Source organism: Propithecus coquereli, unplaced genomic scaffold (genome assembly GCF_000956105.1).
Source record: "Propithecus coquereli isolate 6110/MARCELLA unplaced genomic scaffold, Pcoq_1.0 Scaffold158, whole genome shotgun sequence".
In the NCBI taxonomy this organism is placed as follows: Eukaryota; Metazoa; Chordata; class Mammalia; order Primates; family Indriidae; genus Propithecus; species Propithecus coquereli.
Window position 1 is genome coordinate 2,873,332 of NW_012140302.1, and position 23,980 is coordinate 2,897,311.

General features: G+C 57.1%; 1 protein-coding gene across 4 annotated transcripts; it reads right to left on the minus strand.

The window, feature by feature from the left end:
- Positions 1-3,487: 3,487 nt before the first annotated feature.
- On the minus strand, positions 3,488-18,602 carry MDFI (MyoD family inhibitor). Of its 4 annotated transcripts, none has more exons than XM_012640821.1 (5): positions 18,551-18,602; positions 16,679-16,765; positions 9,444-9,626; positions 6,243-6,467; positions 3,488-3,769 (listed from the first exon to the last, which is right to left on the minus strand). In XM_012640821.1, the coding sequence occupies exons 2-5, from the start codon at positions 16,752-16,754 to the stop codon at positions 3,513-3,515; spliced, it is 741 nt and encodes a 246-aa protein (XP_012496275.1). In that variant the 5' UTR covers positions 16,755-16,765; positions 18,551-18,602; the 3' UTR covers positions 3,488-3,512. The 4 variants fall into 4 exon arrangements, with proteins under 4 accessions (XP_012496275.1, XP_012496276.1, XP_012496274.1 ...); XM_012640822.1 differs by lacking the exon at positions 18,551-18,602 and adding an exon at positions 17,145-17,237; XM_012640820.1 differs by lacking the exon at positions 18,551-18,602 and adding an exon at positions 16,869-17,086.
- Positions 18,603-23,980: the final 5,378 nt, after the last annotated feature.

The window sequence follows — 23,980 nt, forward strand, 5'->3', positions numbered from 1 at the left end:
TCTGGAGCCATGGAGCGGGGTGGGGCTTGAAGCTGTTTTGCCCAGCTCTGGGTATGAGAACAGGAGATGCCAGTTAATTGTTCCAAATATAAGGAGACGCTGATGGCAACTATAGAGGCAGGGGGTGGGCTGATCACCCTGCCCCTCACAATCCAGCCCCTGGCTCAGCCACTCGGTCTGTCATGGGGCAACATCTCCTGGTTTTGGTGCACAAAGTCACTGAGTGGTCATGGGCGGTCCTGGTCAAGGGTAGCTTAACTTGGCCTCACCATTTATCTCCGAGTGTGACAATGCTGGCCTGTTTAGACAACCCAGGGGAGGAGGACGGCCCCTCAAGAAGTCTCCTGGGTGGGCCAGCCTGCTGTCCCAAAGATGAAAGAAAACCAGAGAGGCAGGTTATTCCTTGGATGCTGTGGCAAGCATTGGATTTCCAGGGTGTCCCTGCTGCTCCACTGGACACACGAGGAAACTAAGGACCAGAGAGCAAAGGGCCTCTTCTCTGGGGCCCACAGCACAGCCAGGCCTAGAACTGTTACCTGGCTCAGACCAGCCAGTTGGAAAGCAGAGATTGGAGCCAATGGTGGACCACCATGGGGAGAGGGGAAGGGTCCAGAACAGGGACTTGCCCTGGCAGGGGGCATCTGGGCAGGGGTGAGTGGGCGGGTGGCCTCTAGACAAATGCCATCTGCTTCCCCGAGAGGATGAGGGCCACCTGGGCAAAGGGGCAGGGGTGAAGAAGGCAGGGCAGGCATGGGATGAAAGGGGAATGGACATGGGTCCCTGCAGCCCGGCCCCAGGCTGGCCAGGGCTGGTGGCGGCTGCAGGCTCTGAAATGTGGAATGTGTGTGGGTGTGCGTCTGTGTGTGTGTGTGGTGCGAGTGGGGTGGGGGTGGTGTTCACATGACGGTGTGGAATGCACGTGAGTATGTGACTGTATGGAGAGTGTGTGTGTGTGTGTGTGTGTGTGTAGGTGTGAAATGGGTGTGTGCTTGGAGTGTGTGTGTGTGTGTTGGGGGGCTGGCTAAGTTATTCCCCTGTCCCACCCCCACCCAGCTCAGCCTCTCGGGTTTCAGCCACTGTCCTAAAGAAAACAGCCCCAGAGCCTGCAGCAGGAAATCGCTGTTTGGATTGCAGAGGAGCCTCTTCCTGCCACGGCCCTGCTGAGCAGGGAGGGCCAGGAGGGGGCCTTCCTGCCCACCTGGACCAGATATCAGTAGGTCAGGAGCCCCCCACTCGCTGATCCTCTTGGCCTCCCTAACATCCCTCAGACCCCACTTCAGGGGCTGAATGGGACACGCCCCCACCGTCGTCTCTTCCCGTGGGAGCAGTGGGTGCCCCAGGCCACGTGAGTGGGGGCTGGTACACCCTCACACTGCCTGGGCAGTGCTGTTAGTGTTAGCCCGGCAATCCCACGTTCAGGAACATTCTACCGATACAGCTCATTCATGCAAAAGGCTATGTTCACGCAGCCTTGTTTCTAACAGAGAGCTTGGGAAAGGGCTGGGAGCAGAGCTGGGTCACTGGGATGTGGCTCAGCCACCCAGTGAAACTCCAGGCGGCTCTTCGTGTGCTGCTGAGAAAGCTCCCCGAGACGTGCGGCCGAGTGACGGAAACGGGGTACGGAACAGCGTGTACGGGATCCTCACATTATGGTAAAAAGCAAAACAGGGACGTGTAAATGCTTGAGTGTGCACAGGTTAGCCTTGAACACCTTTGTACCTGGGGCATGCGGTAACTAAACAAAAATTCTAAACAAACCAACACAAACTCATAAATACACGAATACCAGGGGGCCCAGGGGCTTCTCTCCTGGCTTGACTGTGTGACCCTGGGCAGGTCCTTTCCTGTGTCCTGAGTTTCTTGTGTGCTCCCAGAGCTCAGAAAACCCTGAAGTTGGCCAAATGAGGCCTGTGTAGCTGCGGGTGGCGCAGGGAGGGGTGGGAACTCTTCTCCCTGCCTGTCCTAACCTCCTCTTGCTGCTGCAGCTGAAACCCACTCCCAAGGCCCCTCCTATGACATTCCTTAAGAGAGTTTGGATTTCATTTGGCCCTTTTCCCCAGTCCCTCTTCTTCCTTCCAGAATTCCTCATTCTGGAAGCAGCGCCCACTAATGTCCCTTGTGGTCCTACTTTTCAAAGCCTTCTTCAGCCAAGCCTTCTCCGAGGACAATCCAAGTCTCCCTGATCATGGGGCGGCCTCTCACCTCTTCTGGCTTCTTCCGGGTCCAGGATGCATGCGGGGGGTGCTCGCCCAGCCAGGCCCCCCATGTCAGGGTCTGTGCTCCCCCCGTGCGGCTCTGTCGTCCTCAGACCAGCCCCTCCCTCCGCACGCCAAGGGAGCTGGACAGACGCTCCAAGGCCCCTGCAGTCCTGGCATAGTTTCCTTCCTCTTCTGGACCCCGACAGTTCGGGACACAGCTGAGGCTGGGCATGTGAGCCCCACTCAGGCCACCGCTCACCTCCCAGTGAAGCCAGGTGCAAGCTCGGGCTGTGCCAGGCCCGAGGTGACCCCCTCACTGGGCACCCCTCTGCCACTGACATGGACATCACCCCCAGGCCCTGGAGCGACTTTACAGGCAGGAGCTTGAGAAACTGGAGTCAGCAGGAGATTAATTAATCACAACCCGAACACATCTGTTGTTAATTAATTCTATACCAAGGGTTAACTCTTCCCTCTCTGGGCTTCCCCTTCCCTTTGGTGGGAAGAGGGAAATCATGGCGGGAGTCGGTGCTCCTCTTCCTTCCTTCCTTCCTTAGAGGGGAACATGAGCCAGGGAGGGGACGTGAAGGGCAGGGCAGCTCTCTGGGGTGAGATGAGCGAAGAGGAAGGGACCCCAGAGGCAGGGACGCCTTGCCCACGTGCGTGCTTGGCAGGGGGTTGTAGGAACTGTTTGCTTTGGAGAGTTGTGGTCTGTGGAAATGAGTCACGAGTCCTGAGGATATCTGAGATGGACAAATATCTTTATTTACAGCAACAAATAGAACAGACCCTCCTTCCATTCCCTCCCTCTTCCCTTCCAGTCTTTTCCATATGTCCCCTCTCCCGCCCCACCCCAGGCCTGTGCCCAGCCCTGCCCTCTCAGGTCACTGCACGGCTTAGGCACCCACAGGAGCCCAGGAAAGGAGACGGGGAGGGCTGGCTAGGGGCAAGGTGGGGTGTCTCTTTTCACATTTTGCTGTCCTCGAAGCCTGGGGTCGCAGGGGACAGGCGGGTGGGCACCAGGGCAGGGAGAGGTAGAGAGTACACAGCCCTGCTGGCCCTGCCCTCCCCACCTTCCTGCCCCTCCCCTAACTTTCACAGTGTTCCCCAGCCCTGGCGCTGGCCCCCAGCAGCCCCGGGTCCTCGGTGAAAGGAGAGGCTTCCCTGCTGTGGGCCCATCTCCCACGGCTGAGGCGGCCCCTCCAAGCACCCCCTTCTCCCCAGGGCTGGGGTTCAGAGGGCACCGGGTGGGTGGGAGAGGACCAGGGGGAAGGGCGGCTCGTGTGACAGCCCCGGGCTGGCCCCGCTGGGGGGTCAGGAGGAGAAGCAGAGCCCGCAGCACTCCATGCAGATCTCCAGGCAGTCAGCGGACTCGCAGCAGGCGTCCAGGATGCCGCAGTCCAGGTCGCAGGGCAGGTCGCAGTCGGCACACTCGCCGGAGCCGCAGCAGCAGCAGCAGAGGCACGAGTCCTCGGAGCTGCAGGAGCCGCACGTGGCGCAGTCCAGCACAATGTTGCACAGCGTCAGGAACTCGCAGAACAGGCAGGACAGGATGCAGTGGACGCAGCAGTCTGCGGGGGAGAGCGTGCGCGTGTGCGTGTGCGCGTGCGCGTATGACCCGGCCACAGCAATAACGGCAGGGCGACCGCGTACTCACCGCGTGCCGCCCGTGCGAAGTGCTCAGCATGCGTTAAGCTCATGCACCGTCCCCACAGCTCCCTTTTACAGGTGATGACCCGGAGGCACAGAGAGTTAAGCACACCAGAGAGGGGCTCTAGCCCAGGCAGTTGGGATGCGGAGTCCCTGCTCTTAACCACCCGTAATTTATTTATTTAACAAACACACAGCGTGATGACATGTTTCAGGCACCCGTCTAAGGGCTGTGCACGGATTAAATGAGTTTAAACTTCCAACAGCTCTATGAGGCAGGGGCTATTATTAGCCCCACTCTACAGATGAAGAGACTGAGGCACAGAGAAGTTCAGTCTACACCCAGAATCCTACCACTCTGCTCGTCTCTAACTCAGGCAGCTGCAGCAGCCGCCTCACGGTCTCTCACCCCCTACCCTGCCCACGGCTCCCATCAGATACTCGCTACATAGCGGCCCGGGGGAGCCTTAAGAAACATTTGTTGGATCCTTTCCCTCCCCAGTTTAGAACCCTCCAATGGCTCCCACCTCACTCAGAGTAAAAGTTGAAGCCCTTACAGTGGCCCCATGGCCTGGTGTGATCTGGTCCCTGCCCCCTTGGGTCCCCTTCTCCCACTACTCTCCCCTGTCACTCCCCGCAGCCACCATGGCCTCCTCCCTCTGCTTGGGACAATCTTGCCCCAGATATTCATGGCTCCCTCCCTGCCCTCCTCCTTTGCCCAGAGGCCACCTGTCACTGAAGCCTTCAGCCCCCCACCCCCAACACTGACACTGCTAGGCTGTGACCTGTGCTACCACAACCTGCTTACCTCACCCCTGCCTCCCCAGCCCCAGCCCTGCCTGGCCACCTTTGTCTTCCCCTAAGGACTCGTCACCTTCCACTGTGCTACATAACTTCCTCACCTTTATTGTCATCTCCTCCTACTGAAACGTCAGCTCCACCAGGGCAGCCATTTTTGTTTTGTTCACTAATACATTACAAGTCCCTAGAACAACGCCTGGCACATGGTCTTGCTCAGTGAATAAATGTTAATGCATTAAAGTATGACCCTGCCCGGCCCTAGGGCACTCGGCTGGTAGGAGGTGGGAATCGAATCCAGGCAGGCCGGCTCCAGAGCCCACACTCTGAATCCCCCTACCGGGGCCAGGTCGTGGGGCAGAGCGTCCAGTTCCCCTGACCAGGTGGGCCCCTGGGGGTGTCACTTGGCTGTGCAGGGCCTGACCCTGTCCTCCCGTGTTCCTGTGTGGAGGGGTGAGGGGCTTGTACAGGGCCTTGCAATCTGTCTCCAACCTAGATAGGGTAGCTCTCTAAAAATGCAAATCTGATGAGGTCACCGCCTTGTTTAAAGCCTTTCAGTGGCTTCCCATTACCCTCCAGATAAAGTCTAGGCCTGCCCACCGCCTGGCTGAGGAAGCCCTGTTCCTCACCTTGCACGTCATCATCTAGCGCGCCAGCCGTTCCTACCTCTGCTGCTGCTCCCCTGGCTGCGTCCTCCTCCTCTAAGGCTTGCTCAGACACCTCCTCCGCAGCCTCCCAGACTTCCCTCCTTGGCCCTGCTCCCTCTGCTTTCTGGGCTGGTGTGGGTGTCCCGTGTTCACATAATCCTCTGTGCGTGCCTTTGTCACCGCACTTACCACATCGTATGGCGACTACCTGTGTGTGTCTCTCTCGTGAGAGCTTTCTGAGGGCATGAGCCAGGCACGCAGCACACAGCAGATGCCTACGACATTTTAAATGAATAGATGCCGCCGTCATAGGCAAGACTGTTGGGCAGAATCTGCTCTATGGGGTGGGAAGGTTCCTGAACACTTTATGTGCAAATGTGTAAACTGAATCCTGTTTGCAGATGACCAGGCCAGGGTCCCCCAACATGGACAGGAATCGATCAAAAATTCTGGGGTGAAGGTCAGGCAGCCACTGAGCTGCAGGCAGCTGTCACCACGTTGAACTCGTGCCTCGTGGGGAGGGGAGCTGGCTGCCCAGGCTGGCTCTGCCGAGGATCTTTGTGTCACTCCTTAAGGAAAATTTCTGTTTCCAGAAATGGAATGGCTTAAGCTGGGTCAGCCCAGTGGCTCCATTCCCTGGTACAGCAACTCTGGGACAGCAGGGATGAGGGTTGGCCTTGAGAACACGGGGATGCCTCACTTTACCCAACAACAGGTGCGCTTTGCAAGGTTTGCCGATATGAGCATACATCAGGCTCTGTGGAGGGCTTGCTGAGCCCCACCCTGGAGATCCAGACCTAGGAGGCCTGGAAGGAGGCTGAAATTCTGCACTTCTGACCAGCAATCTGGTGAGATGCAGGTGCATATCTCTATTGCTCTACACGTGGATCACGTGTAGAGGACCTCGGCTTTGAAGGATCTCCCAGGGAGAGGTGGGATGGGCACTTACCTTCCTGCGCCTGGAGGGGGATCTGGGAGGCGGAGGATTTGCTGCTGCCCTTACTCTTCTTGCTGCCCTGGCTGGCCAGAGACGGGTGTGTCTGCAACTTCCGGTGAGCCTTGGAGCCACCCAGGGTACCATTCCCCGCCCGCCTGGTGCTGCCCAGCTCCGAGGGGTGGCCAGAACCATTTGGCAGTAGTGGGGTGCAGCCCAAGGGGTTCCCCTGAGGCTGGCCTGGAGAGACGAAGAGAAAGGGCGATGGGAAAGGTGGGGGCCAGCCAGCCCACAGAGCCCTGCTCTATTCCTGCCGGCTTCATTTGCAGATACACCACAGGGCACCCAGCTGCACCTGTATTCTGCAGAGGGGGAAACTGAGGCCCAGATAGCAGAAACAACTAGCCCAGAACCATACCATGAAATTGAGTTAGTCCAGTGCTAATTCCAGAAAAGACAGAAATGCAAGGCAAGGGGAGGGGCTCAGAGCCCTGGACCCCTCCTTACCCCACACGAAATCTACTCTCCTGCTCTTGGCATCCTGGGATTTTGACAAGAGTGGTGATAGCGGTAGCGGTGGGGGGATAGGGACCGTTTGCCTAGGGTTGGGGAGGATAGCAATGAAGCAGTTAACCTTCACCTCGGCCTCTGCCAAGCCCCCAGCTGTTTTTGCCCTTGCTGGGTGATTTATTGGAAACATCTGTTTGGAGATGGACGCCTGGCCTGGAACCCAGGGGCTCCTCACGGCAGCCCCTCTGTCTCCTGCTCCTTCCTCCTGAGCTTGTCCACTAGAGCCTCAGCCTGCACACCCCCGCCCGTCCTGCCTCTGCGGACAGCTGGCGGAGTCTGGGGAGGGGCTCTGGGGGTCTGGGTGAAAAAGAAGAGAAGGCAAGAGGGAGCCAGGAGGGAGACCTCTGAAGCCAGGACCCCTGGGTCCCCATCCCAGGCCGAGGGACCAAACTTTAGCTTATCAGTGGGGGGCAGGGAAGCTGACCCTGGAGACCCCCGAACCCCAGTTCCTTCCCATACCTCACTCGGGGATGCTCAGTTCTGGATGAGAACTGGATGGCTCGGTTCTGTTCTCAAGAGATGACAGCAGGTGTGTGTGTGGGGTGGGGAGACTGAGAAGGGGTTACCAGGAGCTCTGGGACCTCTCAGCTGCTCAGGCCCCTGACTCCTGGGTGGGCTCCCCAGCCCTGAGGACCCTCTGTAAGTGTTGGGCATTGCAGTCCCTCAGGAGTGGGCCTGGGTCCCCAACTCCCCCCAGACCTGGCCTGTGTATTTGGACTGTGGAGGAGGGAGATGTCTGGGGGCCTCTGGCGGATAAGGAGAGGGGAGGGTGGCCTCAGTGCTTCCTTTGCCTGAGGGGGCTGGGGCTCCGAGTAGTGGCAGTAGTCACAAGACGCAACACTGATTGAGCACTTACTGCATGTCAGCCACTGTTGTAAGCACTTGCTAATTCTCTCCATATCTCTATTGCTCTTTTACTGATGAGGAAACCGAGTCTCAGAGAGGTACGGTAAGTTGCCCCGGGTTGCACTGCTAGTAAGCATCAGAGACGAGACCAGCCTGGAGACTAGGGGCCGGGGCTCAGAGGACAGAGAGGCAGGCACAGAGCAGCGGCTGGGAGACAGGCACTGGGGAATAAGCTGCACTGTCACAATGGCCACCACTCCTGTAATAGCAGTTTGTGTTCTGAGCAGTTCTTAGGGGCCCGGCACAGCGCTAAGGGCTTTACATGCAGTAGCTTCTTTAAGCATCACCATAGATCCACTACTGGCCCTATTTCACAGATGAGAAAACTGAGGCCCAGAGAAGGTAAAACTTGCCAAAGGTCCCATAGCTAGGAAGTGGAGAAGGGGCATGGCGATTGGGAGAAAGGAGCCCAGGACAAGGTGGGGAGTCCGGGGAGGGTGGGAGTCAGGGCTCTGGGGAGCCTCTGGCAAGAGGCGTCGGCTGGTGCCTGCATCCGGGTAAACAGGGGTAAGGCCGTGGGAAGTGGCCAGGCCTGAATCATCTTGCCCCCACCTCTTGGCCCCACAGACGGTGACTGGACCAAGTCCTTGGCCAGCTTCGGTGCCCCTTGCCCTGCTGCCTAAACATGGGCACAGTGACCAGAGGGCGGGAGTGTGTGGTGAGCTGAGGGCCCTGGGAGGTGTGGGCAGACACAGAGCTTGCCTGTGGCCATGGCCGTGCGGGGGTGGCCCTGGGGGCAGGCTGGGGGCTGAGTCACAGAGCAAACACTCGGGGCCCATAGACACAGCAGTGTCTGTCCCACTTCCATCCAGGCCCCCTTCTCCATGGCCACAGCACTGACCTCTTTCTCTCAATTCTGCTGGTGGGTGTGTCTGCAGGAGGCCGAGGGCAGTGCACTAGCAGACTTAGTAACCCTGACTTCCAGGGAGTCCAACTTAGCCCCAGATGCCCCGGCTGAAGGCGGCTCCTGCTCAGCCATGCCAGCTAGGCAGGCAGGCACAGGAGAGAGCACTGGGCCAGGAGACCTGAGTTGCCCAGCTTGTGACGAGGGTGAGCTGTTCTCTGGGCCTCAGTTTCCTCATCTGTAAAATGGGCTGGGCAGTAGCTATCCTGCTGCCTTACTGCAGGCTGATTTGGAGAGCACATGAGCTTACTCAGGGAGAGAAAGTTGGAAAGTAAACTTATGTCTGTAGATTTGGAGGATCTTTAGTTATTATAAAACAATCTCAGTGCCGCTTCCCCTGCTCTGGAGGGGAGGGTGGAGAGTTCGCTCCCAGGACCTCCTTGGAGACCTCAGGCCAGGCCTGGGGATGGAGCTGAGTTTTGCTCCTTTCTCCCCAGAGCAGCAGAGGGCTTCTCTCCTTCCTCTTACCCTTGATCCCCGGAGGATGGGGCTGCACTGGGCTCCAGCTCCCTGTCCCGCCCGGCTCCCAGCTCTCTTCCAAAGGCCAGGCTGCCTCCTTCCACACAGCCTCACGCACTCTGCGGTGAGCCACCTGCCTGGAGCCTGCCCACACTCCCCTGCGTCCTCACCACTTGGTAGTGGAGGTCTCCCCCTCGACAGAAAGCACAGAGACAGTGCCCTACACCTTCCTCTGCCCATGCTGCCACTGTCAAGGGCCTGGCCAAGTGGATGCACCTGTGGACGCCCACTGCATTTCCGCCAACCTCTTGGGGTTGGATCCCCTAGTGCATCCTCTACATGTTGCCACCCCAAGCCCCCAACTCCCTAGGACTCACATGTCACAGCTTCTGTGGGGACATCGAGGTCAGTGCTGTCCAGGGCCTGGGGGGCCCCAGAGCCATTGCCTTGGGGCATGGGGGGTGCCGCCTCCTCCAGGGAGCCCTCTTCTGGTGCTGCCTCTGCAGGGTGAGTGGGTCCTGTTACTACCTCCAGCCCAGGCAGGAGGGATAGGGTCTGGGCTAGGGAAAAAGCAGATGACTGAGGTATGTTTTCCTGGGGCCTCCTATTTCCCAGCCTGGGCCCAGTCCCCAGCCCAGCATGCTGAGTGAGCCCTCAGTCTTGGTCTCTGTGCACCAGTTACCCAGCCCTTACCCTAGCTGACGACAGTTCCAGACTCCAAAATAGAAAGCTCCCAAACCACAGTCTGTGAGTGAGCAAGGGGTGGGGTGTGTGCGTTTGTGCGTGCGTGTGTGTGTGTGTGTGTGTGTGTGTGTGTGTGTCGGGCAGGGCCTGAGACGGCAGTATAAAGGCAATGGGAGGAAGAGGCAGAAACAGTGCAGGAGAGAATAGACAGATGGCTAGCAATGGAGAGACGGGGACAGGCAGTGAGAGTGATGGGGAGAGAAAGAACCAGAGGGGCAGCGAAAGGTAGAAGCAGAGAGAAAGAGAGCATTGGGCCACGGGAGACTGGCATGGAAGGAGAGAGCCGCAGAAACCCAGTGACTGCCAGCCGGGACAGAAGGGAGGCCAGCAACAGCACGGAAGTCAGCAATGGAGAGAAAGGCAGAGATGGGGTGGAAGAGGGAGAAGGGGGTGCCATATGGAGCACGCAGGGAGACAGGGAGGAACTGGGTCAGAGAGGGGAGGATGGCAGAGAAGGAGCCCGAGGAACCTGGGGGTGAGCAGCAGGGAGGGGCTACAGGCAGGAAGGGGCAAGGAGACAGCCAGGAGCGCTGGGGAAGAGGCGAACCGCAGCCACATGTAATTACAGTGGCTCTGTGCAGGGGCGGTGGAAGGCAGAAATGGAGCCACCTTGAAACCCACAGTCCCTGAGGCGGCAGGACCAGGCCCCTGGGCGCAGGGGAGGAAGGGTGCGGGGGACGGCAAGTGGGTTGGGGGAGAAAGGGGTCTGAGCTCCCAAAGCCCCAGCCACAGGGGCGGGAAGGCCTGAGGGTAAAGCCAGGGGTCACAGGCGGGGCCCAGGCTGCAGCCCCAGGCAGTGACAGGGCGTAGGGTGCAGCCTGAAACTCGCATAGAGCCCAAGCTGTGCAGTCGGAATGACAGGGGTCTCAAGAGGGTGGCTCCCCACCTGCCTCCTCTCACTATCATGTTGGGAGAAAGAGAAGGAGAAGGGGAGACGCAGAAACAAGAGACTTGGAGAGATGCAGAGGTCAAAAGGGCATGGAGAGAGGCAGAGGACCCAGAGGGGACAGAGGAGGATGAACAGACACAGCAGCGAAGCCCAGAGAGCACACGATGAACACCCATGTGCACGCCCCACAAGGAGACTGAGAGACACACACAGACAGGGAGACGGAAACGGAATCCATCGCAGAGAGCAGAGAGGGCTTGCACATGGAGTCCCTCTCTGAACTGTCTCCAGATGACAGAGAGAGATGAGAACAGAGGAGGGAGGTAATTAAAGGGACGGGTTAAAGTTTGGGCTGCAGGTCTGGGGGCGGGAGCTGGACGCACACTGAGAGGAAGATCTGGTGGCCTGGCTTCCTCCGCAGCCCAGAGCATCCCTCTGTGGCCTCTGACACTGAGACCCCTGAGGAACCCTTGCTCTTCAGAGACCCTGGCCCCCATGGCCAGGAAAATGGAGGCCCCAGAGGCCCCACGTGGGTAGCACAGAGGCTGGCAGGCCCAAGTGGGCATGCTCACACCTGCCCAGGGCGAACCACAGGCCCTGCCTGGAGACAGGAGCTGGGGCAGGAGAGGGAGGCGCTGGGGCTCCGGGGATTCCTGGAGGGCAGCAGAGCTGCTTGCTGGGAGCCCTTCATGGCGCCCACAGTGCCAGGGAGGGAGGGGGTGGCTTCCCTCCAGCCCCATCTGCTCTTTGGGCCTGTCAAGAGCCTCCTTCACAAAGCCAAAAGGCTTTTGCACGGTCGCAGGGCTGGGATGGGGGAGCAGGCAAGTGGAGACGACACCCAAGGAGGAACAGCGCGGCCTGCTAGACGGTGCCTCTCCTAGCCCTGAGCCTGGCCCACGCCAGCTCAGACGTGGCTCTTGATGGCTAAGGCTAAGCTGGCATGAAGACGGAGGCTCGGGCTTGGGTCCTAATTTCCAGGAAGGGAGGGCCCTGTCCTGCTCCAGACCCTGGCCCCCAGGGGCATCTTGCTGTGGCCCCAGGCCCTGACTGGGGGCCCTGACTCTCCCACATGGTATAATGAAAAACGCCCGAGAGAGGAGCCGGAATATTCAAGTTACCAGCTTGGGCAAGTTACCAGAATTTGGGTCACCTTGTGTGACAGGGGGGATGCTAATGCTCACCTCTCAGGGCTTCAGGGAATAAATAAAATGCTCAGCAGCGCCCTGGCATGCAGGGGCTTATTCATGCCCACTCCCACCCACCCACCTGCCCACATGCTCCTCCCTCTCTCCTTCCCTTTCTTCCTTCCCTTTCCGTGCTGTTTGATTTAACATTGATTAAGCACCTACGAGGCGCCTAGCAATGTGACAAGCACTGGGTATACCAGAAAGAGAAAGACCAAGTCACTGCCTGAGGAGTTCCCTGCAGGGCTGGGGTGAGGTGGTGGCTGTCACATACACGGAGGGGCAGAAGTTACAGGAGGGTCATCTGCAGGAACTGTGGAAGCACAGAAGACAGGCTCACAGCCCAGACGGGTGTATCTGCGTGCGACTAGGCGGCTTCCTGGAGAAGGCCACACCCACATGGATCCTTGAACAGGCATCAGCCAAGAAGGGGAATTTTGAAAAAAGCAGCAAGAACCGGCCCCTAGAGTGAGCAGCTGCAGCGTGGAGGAGGGAAACCACGTGCGATTGGGTGGCGTTGAGGCTGGGAAGCTTAGAACGAAAGCCGGGGCACGGCAGGCCTTGTGGCCACTTCCCAGGCTTCCTCCTGAGGTCAGCAGGATGCACAGGGATGACACTGTCAGTCCCACAGTAGACAGAGCCAGGATTTGTGCTCTCTTGGCCCTCGGGTTTAGACAGGGAGGAAGGTGAGAAAGAGGGTTTAAGAAGAGTAGAGTCCCCACCTCTGTCCTCCTCACCCAGTGTCTCCACTCCCTGGGCAGTCTCTCCTAACAGTCACCTACAGGGCTGGTGACCTTGAACCTGGTGGGAACAGGAAATTATAGAGCCCAGACCAAGGCCCGAGGAGGCCTGTCCTGTAGGAAGCCTGCCAGGCACCAGACTTTGAAGGGAAAACGAAGAAGAAAAGAAAACCAAATCCAGTCATCTTGAACCAGAGACACACAGAGGGACAGACACCTCCTGGAGCCAGGAGGGGCACAAAGGGGACCCAGGAGACCAGCACTGAGGGCAGAAAAGGGGGCTACACCAAGTGCCCAGAGACAGGGAAGGAGAATAAGAAGGAAGAAGAAGTGGCAGGAAGACCTCGTCTATGCAGGAGACATTGCCCCAGGGGGCCCAGATACCAAGACACTGACCGAGAAGCAGCTCCCGTGGGGAGCAGACGGAGCAGAGAGGGCAGGCAGAGGCGCAGCCCAAGAGCTCACATATCGGGAGGCCCAAGAGCCCAGTTTTCCTTTCTGTGACCAAGAGACACCGCAGAAGAAACTCCTGGAGGGTGGAAGTGCAGAGTGGGCTGCAGGGAAGGGGTGGCCAGCGGAGGCTGAGGAGGCCCACCGTGTGGACGTGCAATTGACGCCCCGCATAAAGGCATGTGCTGCTGAGGGGGTGAGTGGGTGCGGCTGAAGTCCCTGGTTGGAGCTCTGTTCTCCTAGTAGGTGCCATCTGCCCACAGGGGCATCTCTAATTTGCACAGGGGTGCCATACATGCTGGTGGCACCTCTGAGCAGAAGCCCCCAGCCCTGCACCCCTCCTCTCAGGGGTCCAATCCACAAGGGAGAAATACAGAAAGGGAACAGCCCCTTTGTTTCGACACATTCTCATTCCTAGCACCGGACAAGGTTCAGGTCCATGCCTGGAGTTCTGGAAAGACAGCTGGCCACAGAAGGGAGTGGAAGAGCCATGTGTCAATCCAAAAGCCCAAGAGGGAAGGCTGAGAGACTCCCAATGTCGGCAGGGACTCTGGGGGCTCCCTCTGCCTGCTGTCCATGAAGCTGGGGGGTGGACAAGTTCAAGCCTGGACAGTGCCCATGGGGGTTTCGGCCACAAGATCCCTGGCTGGTGTGGAGAGAAGCTCATGTTCCAGAGCTCCAAAGCCTGGTCCCTCAAATCCAGCCCTTGTCATTGTCTTTGTGGACGGTGGATCTGGGTTTTCCCCTTGGAGCTCTGACCATCTCTGGACAGAGAGGGCCAGGACCTCATCTGGTTGGAGAGTGGTGGCTGGAACCCCACACTTCAGTCTCTCCTTGGTCTGGCATTCAAGGCCTCAGTCCTCACCTTCAATCTTTAATGCACAAGGATCCAGTGTCTCAGACAGACTGGCCTCTCCATGGCCCTGGGCCATCACTGGGCCTTCTGACCACCCCGCCCATGCTCATACTGTTCCTCTTGACCAGAATGTCCTACCCCTCCCTTCTCCCACTCTCCAAATCCAGCCCATCCTTCCTGACACACCTCAAGCTTCACTTCTTCCTCCAGAAAGCTTCTCTGACCCCAGAGCCAATAGTCCCTCCTCCAAGTGGCCCAGCTGCTGAGAGCTTAGCTCCCAGTGTCACCTCTTCTTAATTATAACCGTAGTGAAGTCCTGGTTCCTCAACCAGATAATAGCCCTCCCCAACCACTGGTGGGGTGGCGTCAGTGTTCATGTCTGCATCCCCCGTGGGCACTCAAACAATGTCTATCAGTGAGTACTGAGCTCTGGGGTTTGGAATGCCAGTCAGGGAAGCGGAGAGAGAGAGAACTGAGGACTAGGGGTGGCCTTTAGCCCTGAACTCCAAGAAGGACAGAGAATATGGACTCCTTTGATGCACCCGTAGTTAATGTGAATCCACTGGTCACAGTCCCAGGCCACCAAGCTGAGAGCTGGAGAGGGCCTGAGCTGGCCAGTTAGGCTGGGCTGAGTTGGTTTTATTTTAGGTATGAAGACTCCAATTCCCCAGGAAATTCAATTTAGAACCATGAGCAGGAATGTGACGCCCCAGTGCTGGGCAGAAATCTGCTTGTGGGTTAGGGAGCCAGGCTCCTGGGGCTCTCAGGGGTGGGTGGGGAGGAGGTCACCGGGGGAGCCAAGGGTGTGGGGGCTTGGCCACCTGCCCCAACCAGATCTGTCCTGAGTCCCCTTGTGCCCTGTCTGCATCTTGGGCGGCTGAGGGAAGGGGCCAACTTGCTCCCTGGCTGTCCTGCCAGCAGGGCCCCTGGGGGCAGCGCTGTGGCCTTGCTGTTCTGTCAGAGCTCAGGGAGCGGAGCGTGGGGGATTCTGGTCTCGGATTCAGGCGTCTGTGGGGTTTTGGCTGGGTCTCCTGCGGTTTGGGCTTCCTGGGAAGCAGGCTCATTCTCCCAAAGCGGTGGCAGAGCAAGGCCTTGAGTTATGAAAGCCACATTGTCTGGCCCAGCCCAGGCTGGGGAGGGGGCTTGCTGGGGCGCTGAGGGGCCTCAAGTTACAGCCCAGGACTTAAACCTCCCAGGTGCCCACCCTGGCCTGGGGCCTGCTCTGAGCACACTTAGCCCCTTCCTCTTGCTCCTGTGGCTGAGAAGGAGTCAAACAAGGGAGGGATCTTGGAAGGAGGTAGTGGAGGAGAGAGCAGAGAAAAAGGATAAGGGGAGGAAGAAAGCTGGGGAAGGCGGGAGGATGGGAGAGAGAGGAGGCTGAGGAAGAGGGGAGGAGAGAGAGAGGCTCAGAGGGACAAGGAAGGTTCCCAGACACAGAGAAAGACTCTTCGGAGCCTCCTGCCCCTAGCTTTCCCTCCAGCCTAGAGTAGCCCAGTTCTTGGAGGAACTTATTTCCCATAAGTCCCTGCTGCAGGGGCCCCACAGACAGAGGAGGAAATCTGAGGGTTGGCCAAGATGGGCTGCAGACATATTGGTCTCATCTATGTGCTGGCCACTGGCCATACATCTCCTACTTGTCCTCATTCTGGTTTAGGAGACCCCCCAGCTCCACTGCTGGGCATCTACACCAAATAGACAGGGCGCTGAGATGGGCCCCTCCAAACAGGCAGACGGACTCTTGGTGGGTGTGGAGACTGAGGCCAGAGAGGGGAAGGAGCTCATCCAAGGCCACGCAGGGAGTTAGTGTCAGAGATCCAGGAGCACACCTTCAGTATTTGGGGAACCAAAAAGGGGAGAAAGGGAGAACGGGGCTGGCGGCAGGAAGGCAAAGAATTACACTACCCTAGAAGAAGGATTCAAGTCATGAGCTCTGAGCCTACACTCCTGCACCCCATGCCCTGCCCCCAAACACATCCCAGATGTTCCTGGCTTCTCCCTGACCAGGACTTCCATTGTGCGCCTCAGCTCAGGCCCACATTCAGTGAGGGGAAGGGGCTGAGAGCCACAGCCAGCAGGGCCCCTACCCCAGAACCCCTCAGGGAGTCGCAAACTGTCCCTTGGTCCACACTTGGGTTGGGGGAGCGAGAGAAAGAGACGCAGCCTGCAGGGTAGGAGCGGCAGGGGCTGTTCGGCAGTAAGAAAAGGCAGGCGAGGGAGAGGAGATGGCAAGACAGAGGGGAGGGGCCGGTCCCGCAGCCGCTCGTGGCAGACAAAAGTTTTCGGGAAGCTCTGGGCTCTGCTTGAGCTGGGGGAAGGGAAAGAGAGAAAGACTCAGACAACTGCCCCTTCAAGGCCCCCATAAATATTTACACACTGGGCAGAAACGGCTGGGACACAAATCCCAGACGGACAGACAGAAACTGCAGTGTGTGAGTGTGAGAGAGAGTGAGTGAGTGTGTGTGTGTGTGTGTGTGTGTGTGTGTGAGTGTGTGTGTCTGGTGCTGGGGCTGGGGGAGGTCGGAGCCAACTTGGCGAAGCCGCAGCTTCTGTTGCGGGCCCTGCCCCCTCACCCCAGCCTTCTACTCTGCTTGGACCAGGTCCCCGATACCCAGACTTCTCGTCCCCACCCCACCAAGCTCCCTGGAGCGGTCTCCCCGAGTCTCAGGCAGGAGGGGGGAGAAGCAGTAACTGGCCCCCGCAGCCGCCCACCGCGCTCATGTCCAGCCTTGCTGTCCATTCCGGGTCCTACCTGGGCCCGGGGCTGCGCTGGGGGCTCCATGGGGCGCGTCGCAGCGAGGGGGGCGCTGGCTGCTCACCTGGTACATCGGCCCGGGACCTGCGGAAAACAGGGCTCAGCGGGCGGGGCCGACCTTCCTCGGGGGCTGGGGGCGGGCAGGGGGCGATCCAGCCGCGGCCGTGCGCCTCCCCCGTCCACTTACTCGCGCAAGCTGCGCGCGACTCTCTCGCCCAGCCCGGTCACCGCGCGGGGCCCGCCATGCGCCTGCCGCGGGCGCCCCCGCCGAGGGGCCACTCGGCTCCTCGGTGCTCGCCCGGCGGGCCCTCCCTCTCACTCGCTCCTTTCTCCCATCTCGGCGCCAGCTCCCGCCGCTCGCCCCCTTCCTTCTTCCTTCTCTCCCACCAGCCCCCTCGCTCCTCCCGCGCTCGCCTCTCTCCTCCCCTCTTCCCTGGCCCACCCTCTCCCCGCCCCTCCTCGCCTTCCCAGTCGCCCCCCTCCCGGTCCCCTCCTCCGCGCCGGGCTCGGCCCTGCCCCGGCCGGACACGTCTGTCCGCGGGGCGCCTGAGGCCCGAGCCCCCACAGGAAGCCGGCTCGGCGCGCTTCCTCTGCGCTCCCGGAGTGGGGCCTCAGTCTCCCCAAATCTCCGCCCCCCCCGAGGCCCAGAGCCCCGCGGGCTGCACAAGGGGCTGCGCGCTTTCCTTCGCCTGCCCTAAACTCTGCAAAAGTTTGCGGAAAATCAGGAGACAGAGCGCGAGAAACCACAACTACCCCCGGCCAACTGTTTGAATCACTGCGGCCCCCCAATCTTGTTGCCCCAAAGATGGGAGCGATCAAGTTCCTCAGGCACCCTTTGCCCACCCCCTCGGTCTCCGCCTGCGGCCCATGCCGCCAGACGTTGTCCCTCTGGGAAATCCGGTTAGTGACTATCCGGCCTCCCCTGTCCTATAGCAGATCTGAGCATCCCTAATCCCCCTGCCCCTGCGTGGGAATTCGTGTCAGAAAACCGACTTTGGAGGTAAAGAGAGATTCTCTGAATTCAGCCCTTGTTCGGGCTCTGAGCCTTCTAAGATGAGGGTGCTGGAGAAAGGGGGGCCCTCTCCCAGCGGTGCCAGCCGGGGGGGGGGGGGACGGGTGGGGGGGAAGCACATCTGGAAGCACATCTGGAATTGTGAACCGTGGTGGTAGGAAGGAGCCGCTGCCAGGCAGTCCGAGGGGGTCAGGAACGCTCAGCTTGACCTCCGGGACCCGGTCCGAGAATGGGAAAGAGCATGGAGCCTGCCGCCCGCCAGGTGAGGCTGGGCCTGCCGGTGGGATGTCCTCAGGTGGGGCCGTCCGCTGGGGTGACAGCGTCTTGGTCATTGACTCGGGCCGCCCAGGAGCCGCGTCTGGGGTCCTCACCACGAGGGCCAGTGAGGGACACAGCGGCGGCGCCAGGCCACCTCTCCTAGTCCCGCGTCGGCTGGGGCTGGAAGGGGTGAGCTGGGACGCAGGGGGCCGGGCAGGGGACTCGGGGCTTCTTCTCCGTCTCTCCCAGCCCCCGCAGTCGCTACTTACGCCTCTAGCAGGTCCTCGGGGCGCCGTCGGGGCCAGGACCCAGGTGGCCCCCACGGCGCCGGCAGAGCTCTCGCCACCCGCGGCCTCGTCCCCGAGATGGGCCCCAGTAGCTGAGGCCAGGAGGGAGGCGGGCCAGGCCGGGAGTAGGGGGTCCCACCCCGGGGCCGGGCTGCTGGCTGCGGGGGCCTGGCGCCCCAGGAGCCGGCCTGGATCAGGCTGCTGTCTGGGAGCTCTGGAGAGCAGAAGGAACTCCCCCTTCCTGGCACCGGTTGAGTCACCGGGACCCGCCCGCGCCTGGGCTTGGCGGCTGCTGCATTCTAACCGGCTTACCTGGGCGGGAGGGCTGGGCCTCACCCGCCTCCAGGGGCAGCCCTCACCGTCTCTCTCTGCCCTCTCCCGCATGGGGCCCTCTTCCTCGACCTCAGTGCTGCACCCCTCCTGTTACCTGGCGCAGGCCCTTGGACTCTGTATGCAAGAGAAATTAGCCCGAGGTCAAAGGAGAGTCACAGGCAAGGCTCATGTTTAATGGGGCTCATGTTCGGACATAAGGGAGACAGTGCTGCTTAAGAAGCAATCAGACTGCCTGAGGGCTGGGGAACTTTTAAAGGGGAGAGAAAGAAAGTTGAGCTCCAGCATTGAAATCATAGCATGGAGAGGCGGAGTTTTGTTGGCAGCTGCCCATTTGGCCATCATGCGTTTCCATGCATCGCATGTCTCATTAGCATGTTAAATCTCCACCCTTGGATGCGATCGTTAGCACTAAAATGAGGGAAAAAGTCTACGAGTGGTCAACTTTGGGCTTTCTCTTGGCTGAAACCAATTTGTGCTGGCTTTGACTGGGGGTTGCCATGTCCTGTTAAAGAAAGCAGAATTACTTTTTATGGAAGCTGTTAATTATTTTCTAAGCTTTTGTTCAGTATTGTAAGCAGACTTAAGCTTTGGCTCTAGGCTCAGGTTGGAAGTCCACCTCCTATACCATCTCGCTCCCCTAGTTTCTCAGTCTCAATCCAGGGCCCCTAAGCTCTGGATCAGACCAGTCCTGGAGCCTTACTGTTCCAAGTCTTCTGCTTGGTCTTGAAAACCCTCCGCAGCTGGCCCAGTGCTAATCTCTGCTTTGTTGGAAACATAAAATGTGCTTTAAATTTGCTGGTTACACAGGTGTGCTCAGTTTGTAAGGATGTAGCAAGCTGAACAATGATGGTACACTCACTTTTTTCTATGACTATTATACTTGAATAAAAAGTTTTAAAAAAATCGATATTCATTAAAGTCAGCATTCTGGGATGGAACATGGTAGAGTGTGAGGGCCAGGCAGTGGGCCTTGGCGTGGGACTAGAGTTCAGATCCCAGCTCCATCACCCACCGTCCCCTTGCCTCCCTGAGCCCCTGGAGACGTGAGCACTGGGACCCTCAGTGTGTAACACGAAGGCTTCCTTGTTATCCACGGCCAGGACTAGGGTGAGGTAAGAGAGGCGATGGCCTGGGTGAAAAATGTAGGTAGTGCCAACATAAGTAATACTTTCAGGCAGTATTTTTAAAAACCAAATGGGCAAACTACAGCTCTGTGGGCCAGCTGCCTTGTTTTGTAAATTAAGTTTTATTGCAACCAGGGCTGAGATTAGGGTGAAGTCAGTGAGAGAGGATCATGCAAGTTCAGAGTCGGATCTTGTCTTTATTTAAAATGTTGGCATTTTGTTCATCGTGGAATTTTGGGCATTAATTTTGATTTTTAAACATGTTGCAGGAAAATATTATTTTATCTTAATTACTGAGTTTTTTGATGTCCCCTTAAGTTTTACACCTGCACCAAGTGTCTCACTCACTCCAGGCTTCACGTGTCTCACTCTAATCCCTGCCCTGTTGCTGTCTCTTCTGGAAGGACATGTCCAGGACACCAGGATAAGTGAGCAGAGGTCAGCTATCTCCCGCTCGGTGCTCATACACAGAGATGCACACGTAGCACCAGGCAGGCTCTGCACCCAAGCCCAGGCCTGGCTTTCCTGTGGCCCACTGGTCAGTTCAGAGTAAAATGCAAAGTCCTTACAATGGCCTTTAGCCTCCATAAGCTGGGAGCTACCTGCCTTGGTCTTCGTCTCCCCTCATTTATTCCCTGCCAGCCATGCTGTTTCCTCATTTTTTAAAATTTTCCAGGTATGTTCTTGCCCCAGGGCCTTTGCACTTGCTCTTCCCTCTGCCTAGAATATGCTTCCCTAGATATCCACATGGTCCCTTTCCTCATTTCCTCTGCTCATGTCACCTTCTAAGAGAAGCTATCTCAGACCCCTCACTCTGCCCCCTCACACCACTTTATTATTCTTCATAGACTTTTTCACCACTTGACCTGTTATATATTGGTTGAACGAAGCTCCCTGAGTGCAAGGACTTTGCCTTGTCTGCTAGTGCAGCCATCCCCAACCTCTTTGGCACGAGGCACAGGTTTCATGGAAGACATTTTTTCTACAGACAGGGGTGTGGGGGGGGGATGATTTGGGGATGATTCAAGTGCATTACATTTATCGTGCACTTTATTATCATTGTTAATACATTGGTACTTGCCACTCACTGATAGGGTTTTGATAGGAGTCTGTAAGCAATTGATGTATTATGGTCAAACCTCTCTGCTAATGATAATCTATGTTTTACGGCGACTCCCCAGCGCTAGCATCACCACCTCGGCTCCACTTCAGATCATCAGGCATTAGAGTCTCATAAGGAGCGCAACCTAGATCCCTCGCATGCGCAGTTTACAGTGGGATTCGCGCTCCTGTGAGAATCTAATGCCACCGCTGATCTGACAGGAGGCGGAACTAAGGTGGTGATGCACGGGATGGGGAGTGGCCGTGGCCCTCCGCTCACCTCCTGCTGTGCGGCCCAGTTTCTAACAGGCCACCACCGGTACCAGTCTGAGGCCCAGGGGTTGGGGACTGCAGTGTTAGTCCCTAGAATCGTGTCTGACACAGAGAGCTCAATATACAGTTCCAGTTCACAGGTGGGAAAACAGAGGCCAGAGAGGAAAGGGGGCGAATGCAAGTCATGTAGTGAGTTAGTGGCAAAACCTTGCTAAGTCCCAGCTTTCCCGCCTCTGCAGAGGCCTCCAGGCAGCAAAGGGGACAGCAACCCTTTGCGTGGGCTCCGCCCCTAGCAATACCTTTGTGAAGTAGAGCAGGCCAGTCGCAACTCCCCCTTACAGTCCTCTCTACACGACGTGCTCACAAGGCCCAGCCCACCCCTGCTCGGTATCCAGCAGCACAGCTCTCGCCCCACTTCCTGTCTCTGGTACAGGGCCAGTCGGGTGGCTGGGCTGGGTTCTGCAGCTGGACCACAGCTGTGGTCTCAGTGTCCTGGAGAATGGGGACAGGATGCTGCGTCTGGGAGGACAGGACCCTCCCGTGAGGGTATGTAAAAGGGGTGTATTTGTGCGGGTGGGGGGAAGCTGCTGGGTAAGGATTGTGAACTCCCAGCCCCTCCCAGATGGGCACTGAGCAGGGGATGGTGCTCTAACCTTTCCTCTTCCTGAAGAAAAGGGGATGTGATGGGGTGAAGGGCTCTTTGGGCCCCATGCTTGATTCTAGCCAGCCGCTCTACCCCTGGTGATAGGGGATAATGGTGGTGTGTCACATTCAGCAGTCATCAGTTGAACATATTCTGTATGCCAGGCCCTGGCTTCTAGATTTGTTGTTTCCTTTAATGCCTACAACAGTTAGGGTAGTTATTATTCCCATTATACAGATGAGGAAACTAAAGCCCAGTGAAGTGAGGTGAAGTGACTTGCCCACTGGTAATGGGTGGAGCTAGGACTTGTACCATGTTTTCTCAAGCCACATGCAGTGCTCATGCTAATCCCAGGCATGGCCTTTAGCACATGGAGAGGACTGTGACACCTTGATGTGCCCCCTACCCACCCTGGAGGATGAAGATGCTGGGGACAGAGACATGGCCCTCTGCTCCCCTCCTCTGTCTCATTGGTATTGGGGTACCAGGAACTTGGCAGGGTATAGTGTGGGGCTTGGTGAGGTGTCACAGAGACCAAATTTGTACCCTGGCTCAGTCACTTCTACCTCCTTAAGTGATTTTGGGAAAATCCCTTGAACTCTCAGAGCCTTCTGTTCTCTGGTGTAAACCTGGCAGCATCGTTGGCTCTCGGTGTGAACTCTCTTGCCCACTGCTTCCCTCCCCAGTGCTCACCAGCAGCGAGTGAGGGCAGCGTTTCTATTGTACTGAGTTCTATTTACAAATCCAAACCCAGTACGCAGCGGGCACAGTTCCCAGCACTTTACATGGATTAACCAATTTAATAGTCTCACCAATTAATATTAAATACCAACACTCCCCCATTTCACAGATGAGGAAACTGAAGCACAGAGAGGTTAAGCAACTTGCTTAAGCTCCTCAGTGCCTCACTCCGACCCTGCCCTCCACACACTTCCCTCCAGCACTGTCTTCCCAGTGGCTAAGGTCGTCACTGCTCCTCTACTCCCATACTGGGCTCAGTCCATTAACTCTTGAGGTGTTAATCATGGATGATGCCCTCATGCAATGGTCTCCACATTTTATTATTTTTTTTTAGCAATTCAACTTTATAACAGTTACAAATTACGTTGTTAAAATTTCTGGACAATGCCAGCATTTATTTGACTTTTGTTTTTCAATAGACTTTGTTTTTTAGAGCAATTTTAGGTTCACAGCAAAACGGAGTGGAAAGTACAGAGAGTACCCACACACCCCCCGCTCCCCGCCCTGTCACAGCCTTCCCCACTGTCAACGTCCCCTGCCAGAGCAGTACATTTGTTGCAATCAGTGAACCTACGTGGATATGTCATAACGTAAGCTATGGACTTACGTTAGGGTTTGCTTACGTTAGGGTTTGCTCTTGGTGTTGCACATTCTGTGGGTTTGGACAGATGTATAGTGACAGGCATCCACCATTTTAGTGTCACAGAGTGGTTACACTGCCCTAAAAATCCTCTGTAGTCTTCTTATTTATTCTTCCCTCTTCCTAATCCCTGACAACCACAGGTCTTTTTCCTGTCTCCATAGTTTTGCCTTTTCCAGAATGTCATGTAGTTGGAATTATACAGCATAATAGCCTTTCAGATTGGTTTCTTTCACTTAGTAGTATCCACTTATGGTTCCTCCATGTCTTTCGTGGCTTGATAGCTCATTTCTTTTTAGCCCTGAATAATATCCCATTGTCTGAATGTACCATAGTCTATTTACCCATCCACCTATTGAAGGACATCTTGGTTATTTCTGAGTTTTGGCAGTTATGGGTAAAGCTGCTATCAACATTCGTGTGCAGATTTTTCTGTGCACATACATTTTCAATCCAGCACAAGTGCTGGATCGTATGGTAGTACTATGCTTAGTTTTGTAAAAAACCGCCAATCTGTCCTCCAAAGTGGCTGCACCATTTTGCATTCCCACCAGGAATAAATGAGAGTTCCTGTTGCTCCACATCTTTGTCAGCATTTGGTATAGTTAGTGTTCTGAATTTTTGCCATTTTAATCGGTATGTCTCATTGTTTTAATTTGTATTTTTCTGATGATATATGATGTTGAGCATCTTTACATATGCTTATTTACCATCTATATATCTTCTTTGGTGAGGTATCTGTTCAGGTATTTTGACCATTTTAAAATCAGGTGGTCAGGGGGAGAGGGGCAGGGGGGGCAAGGGCAACATACATAACCTAAACATCTGTACCCCCATAATATGCTGAAATAAAAAAAAGAAATAAAATCAAGTGGTCATATTCTTTT

Excerpts from the sequence above, each read along its gene's own strand:
- MDFI (XM_012640821.1), bottom strand. The coding sequence starts at position 16,754 with ATGTACCAGGTGAGCAGCCAGCGCCCCCCTCGCTGCGACGCGCCCCAT. Across the intron at positions 9,627-16,678 it reads CAGCGCAGCCCCGGGCCCAG|CCCAGACCCTATCCCTCCTG; the intron begins GTAGGACCCGGA and ends CTTTTTCCCTAG. Across the intron at positions 3,770-6,242 it reads CCCCCTCCAGGCGCAGGAAG|ACTGCTGCGTCCACTGCATC; the intron begins GTAAGTGCCCAT and ends TCTCCCCCGCAG.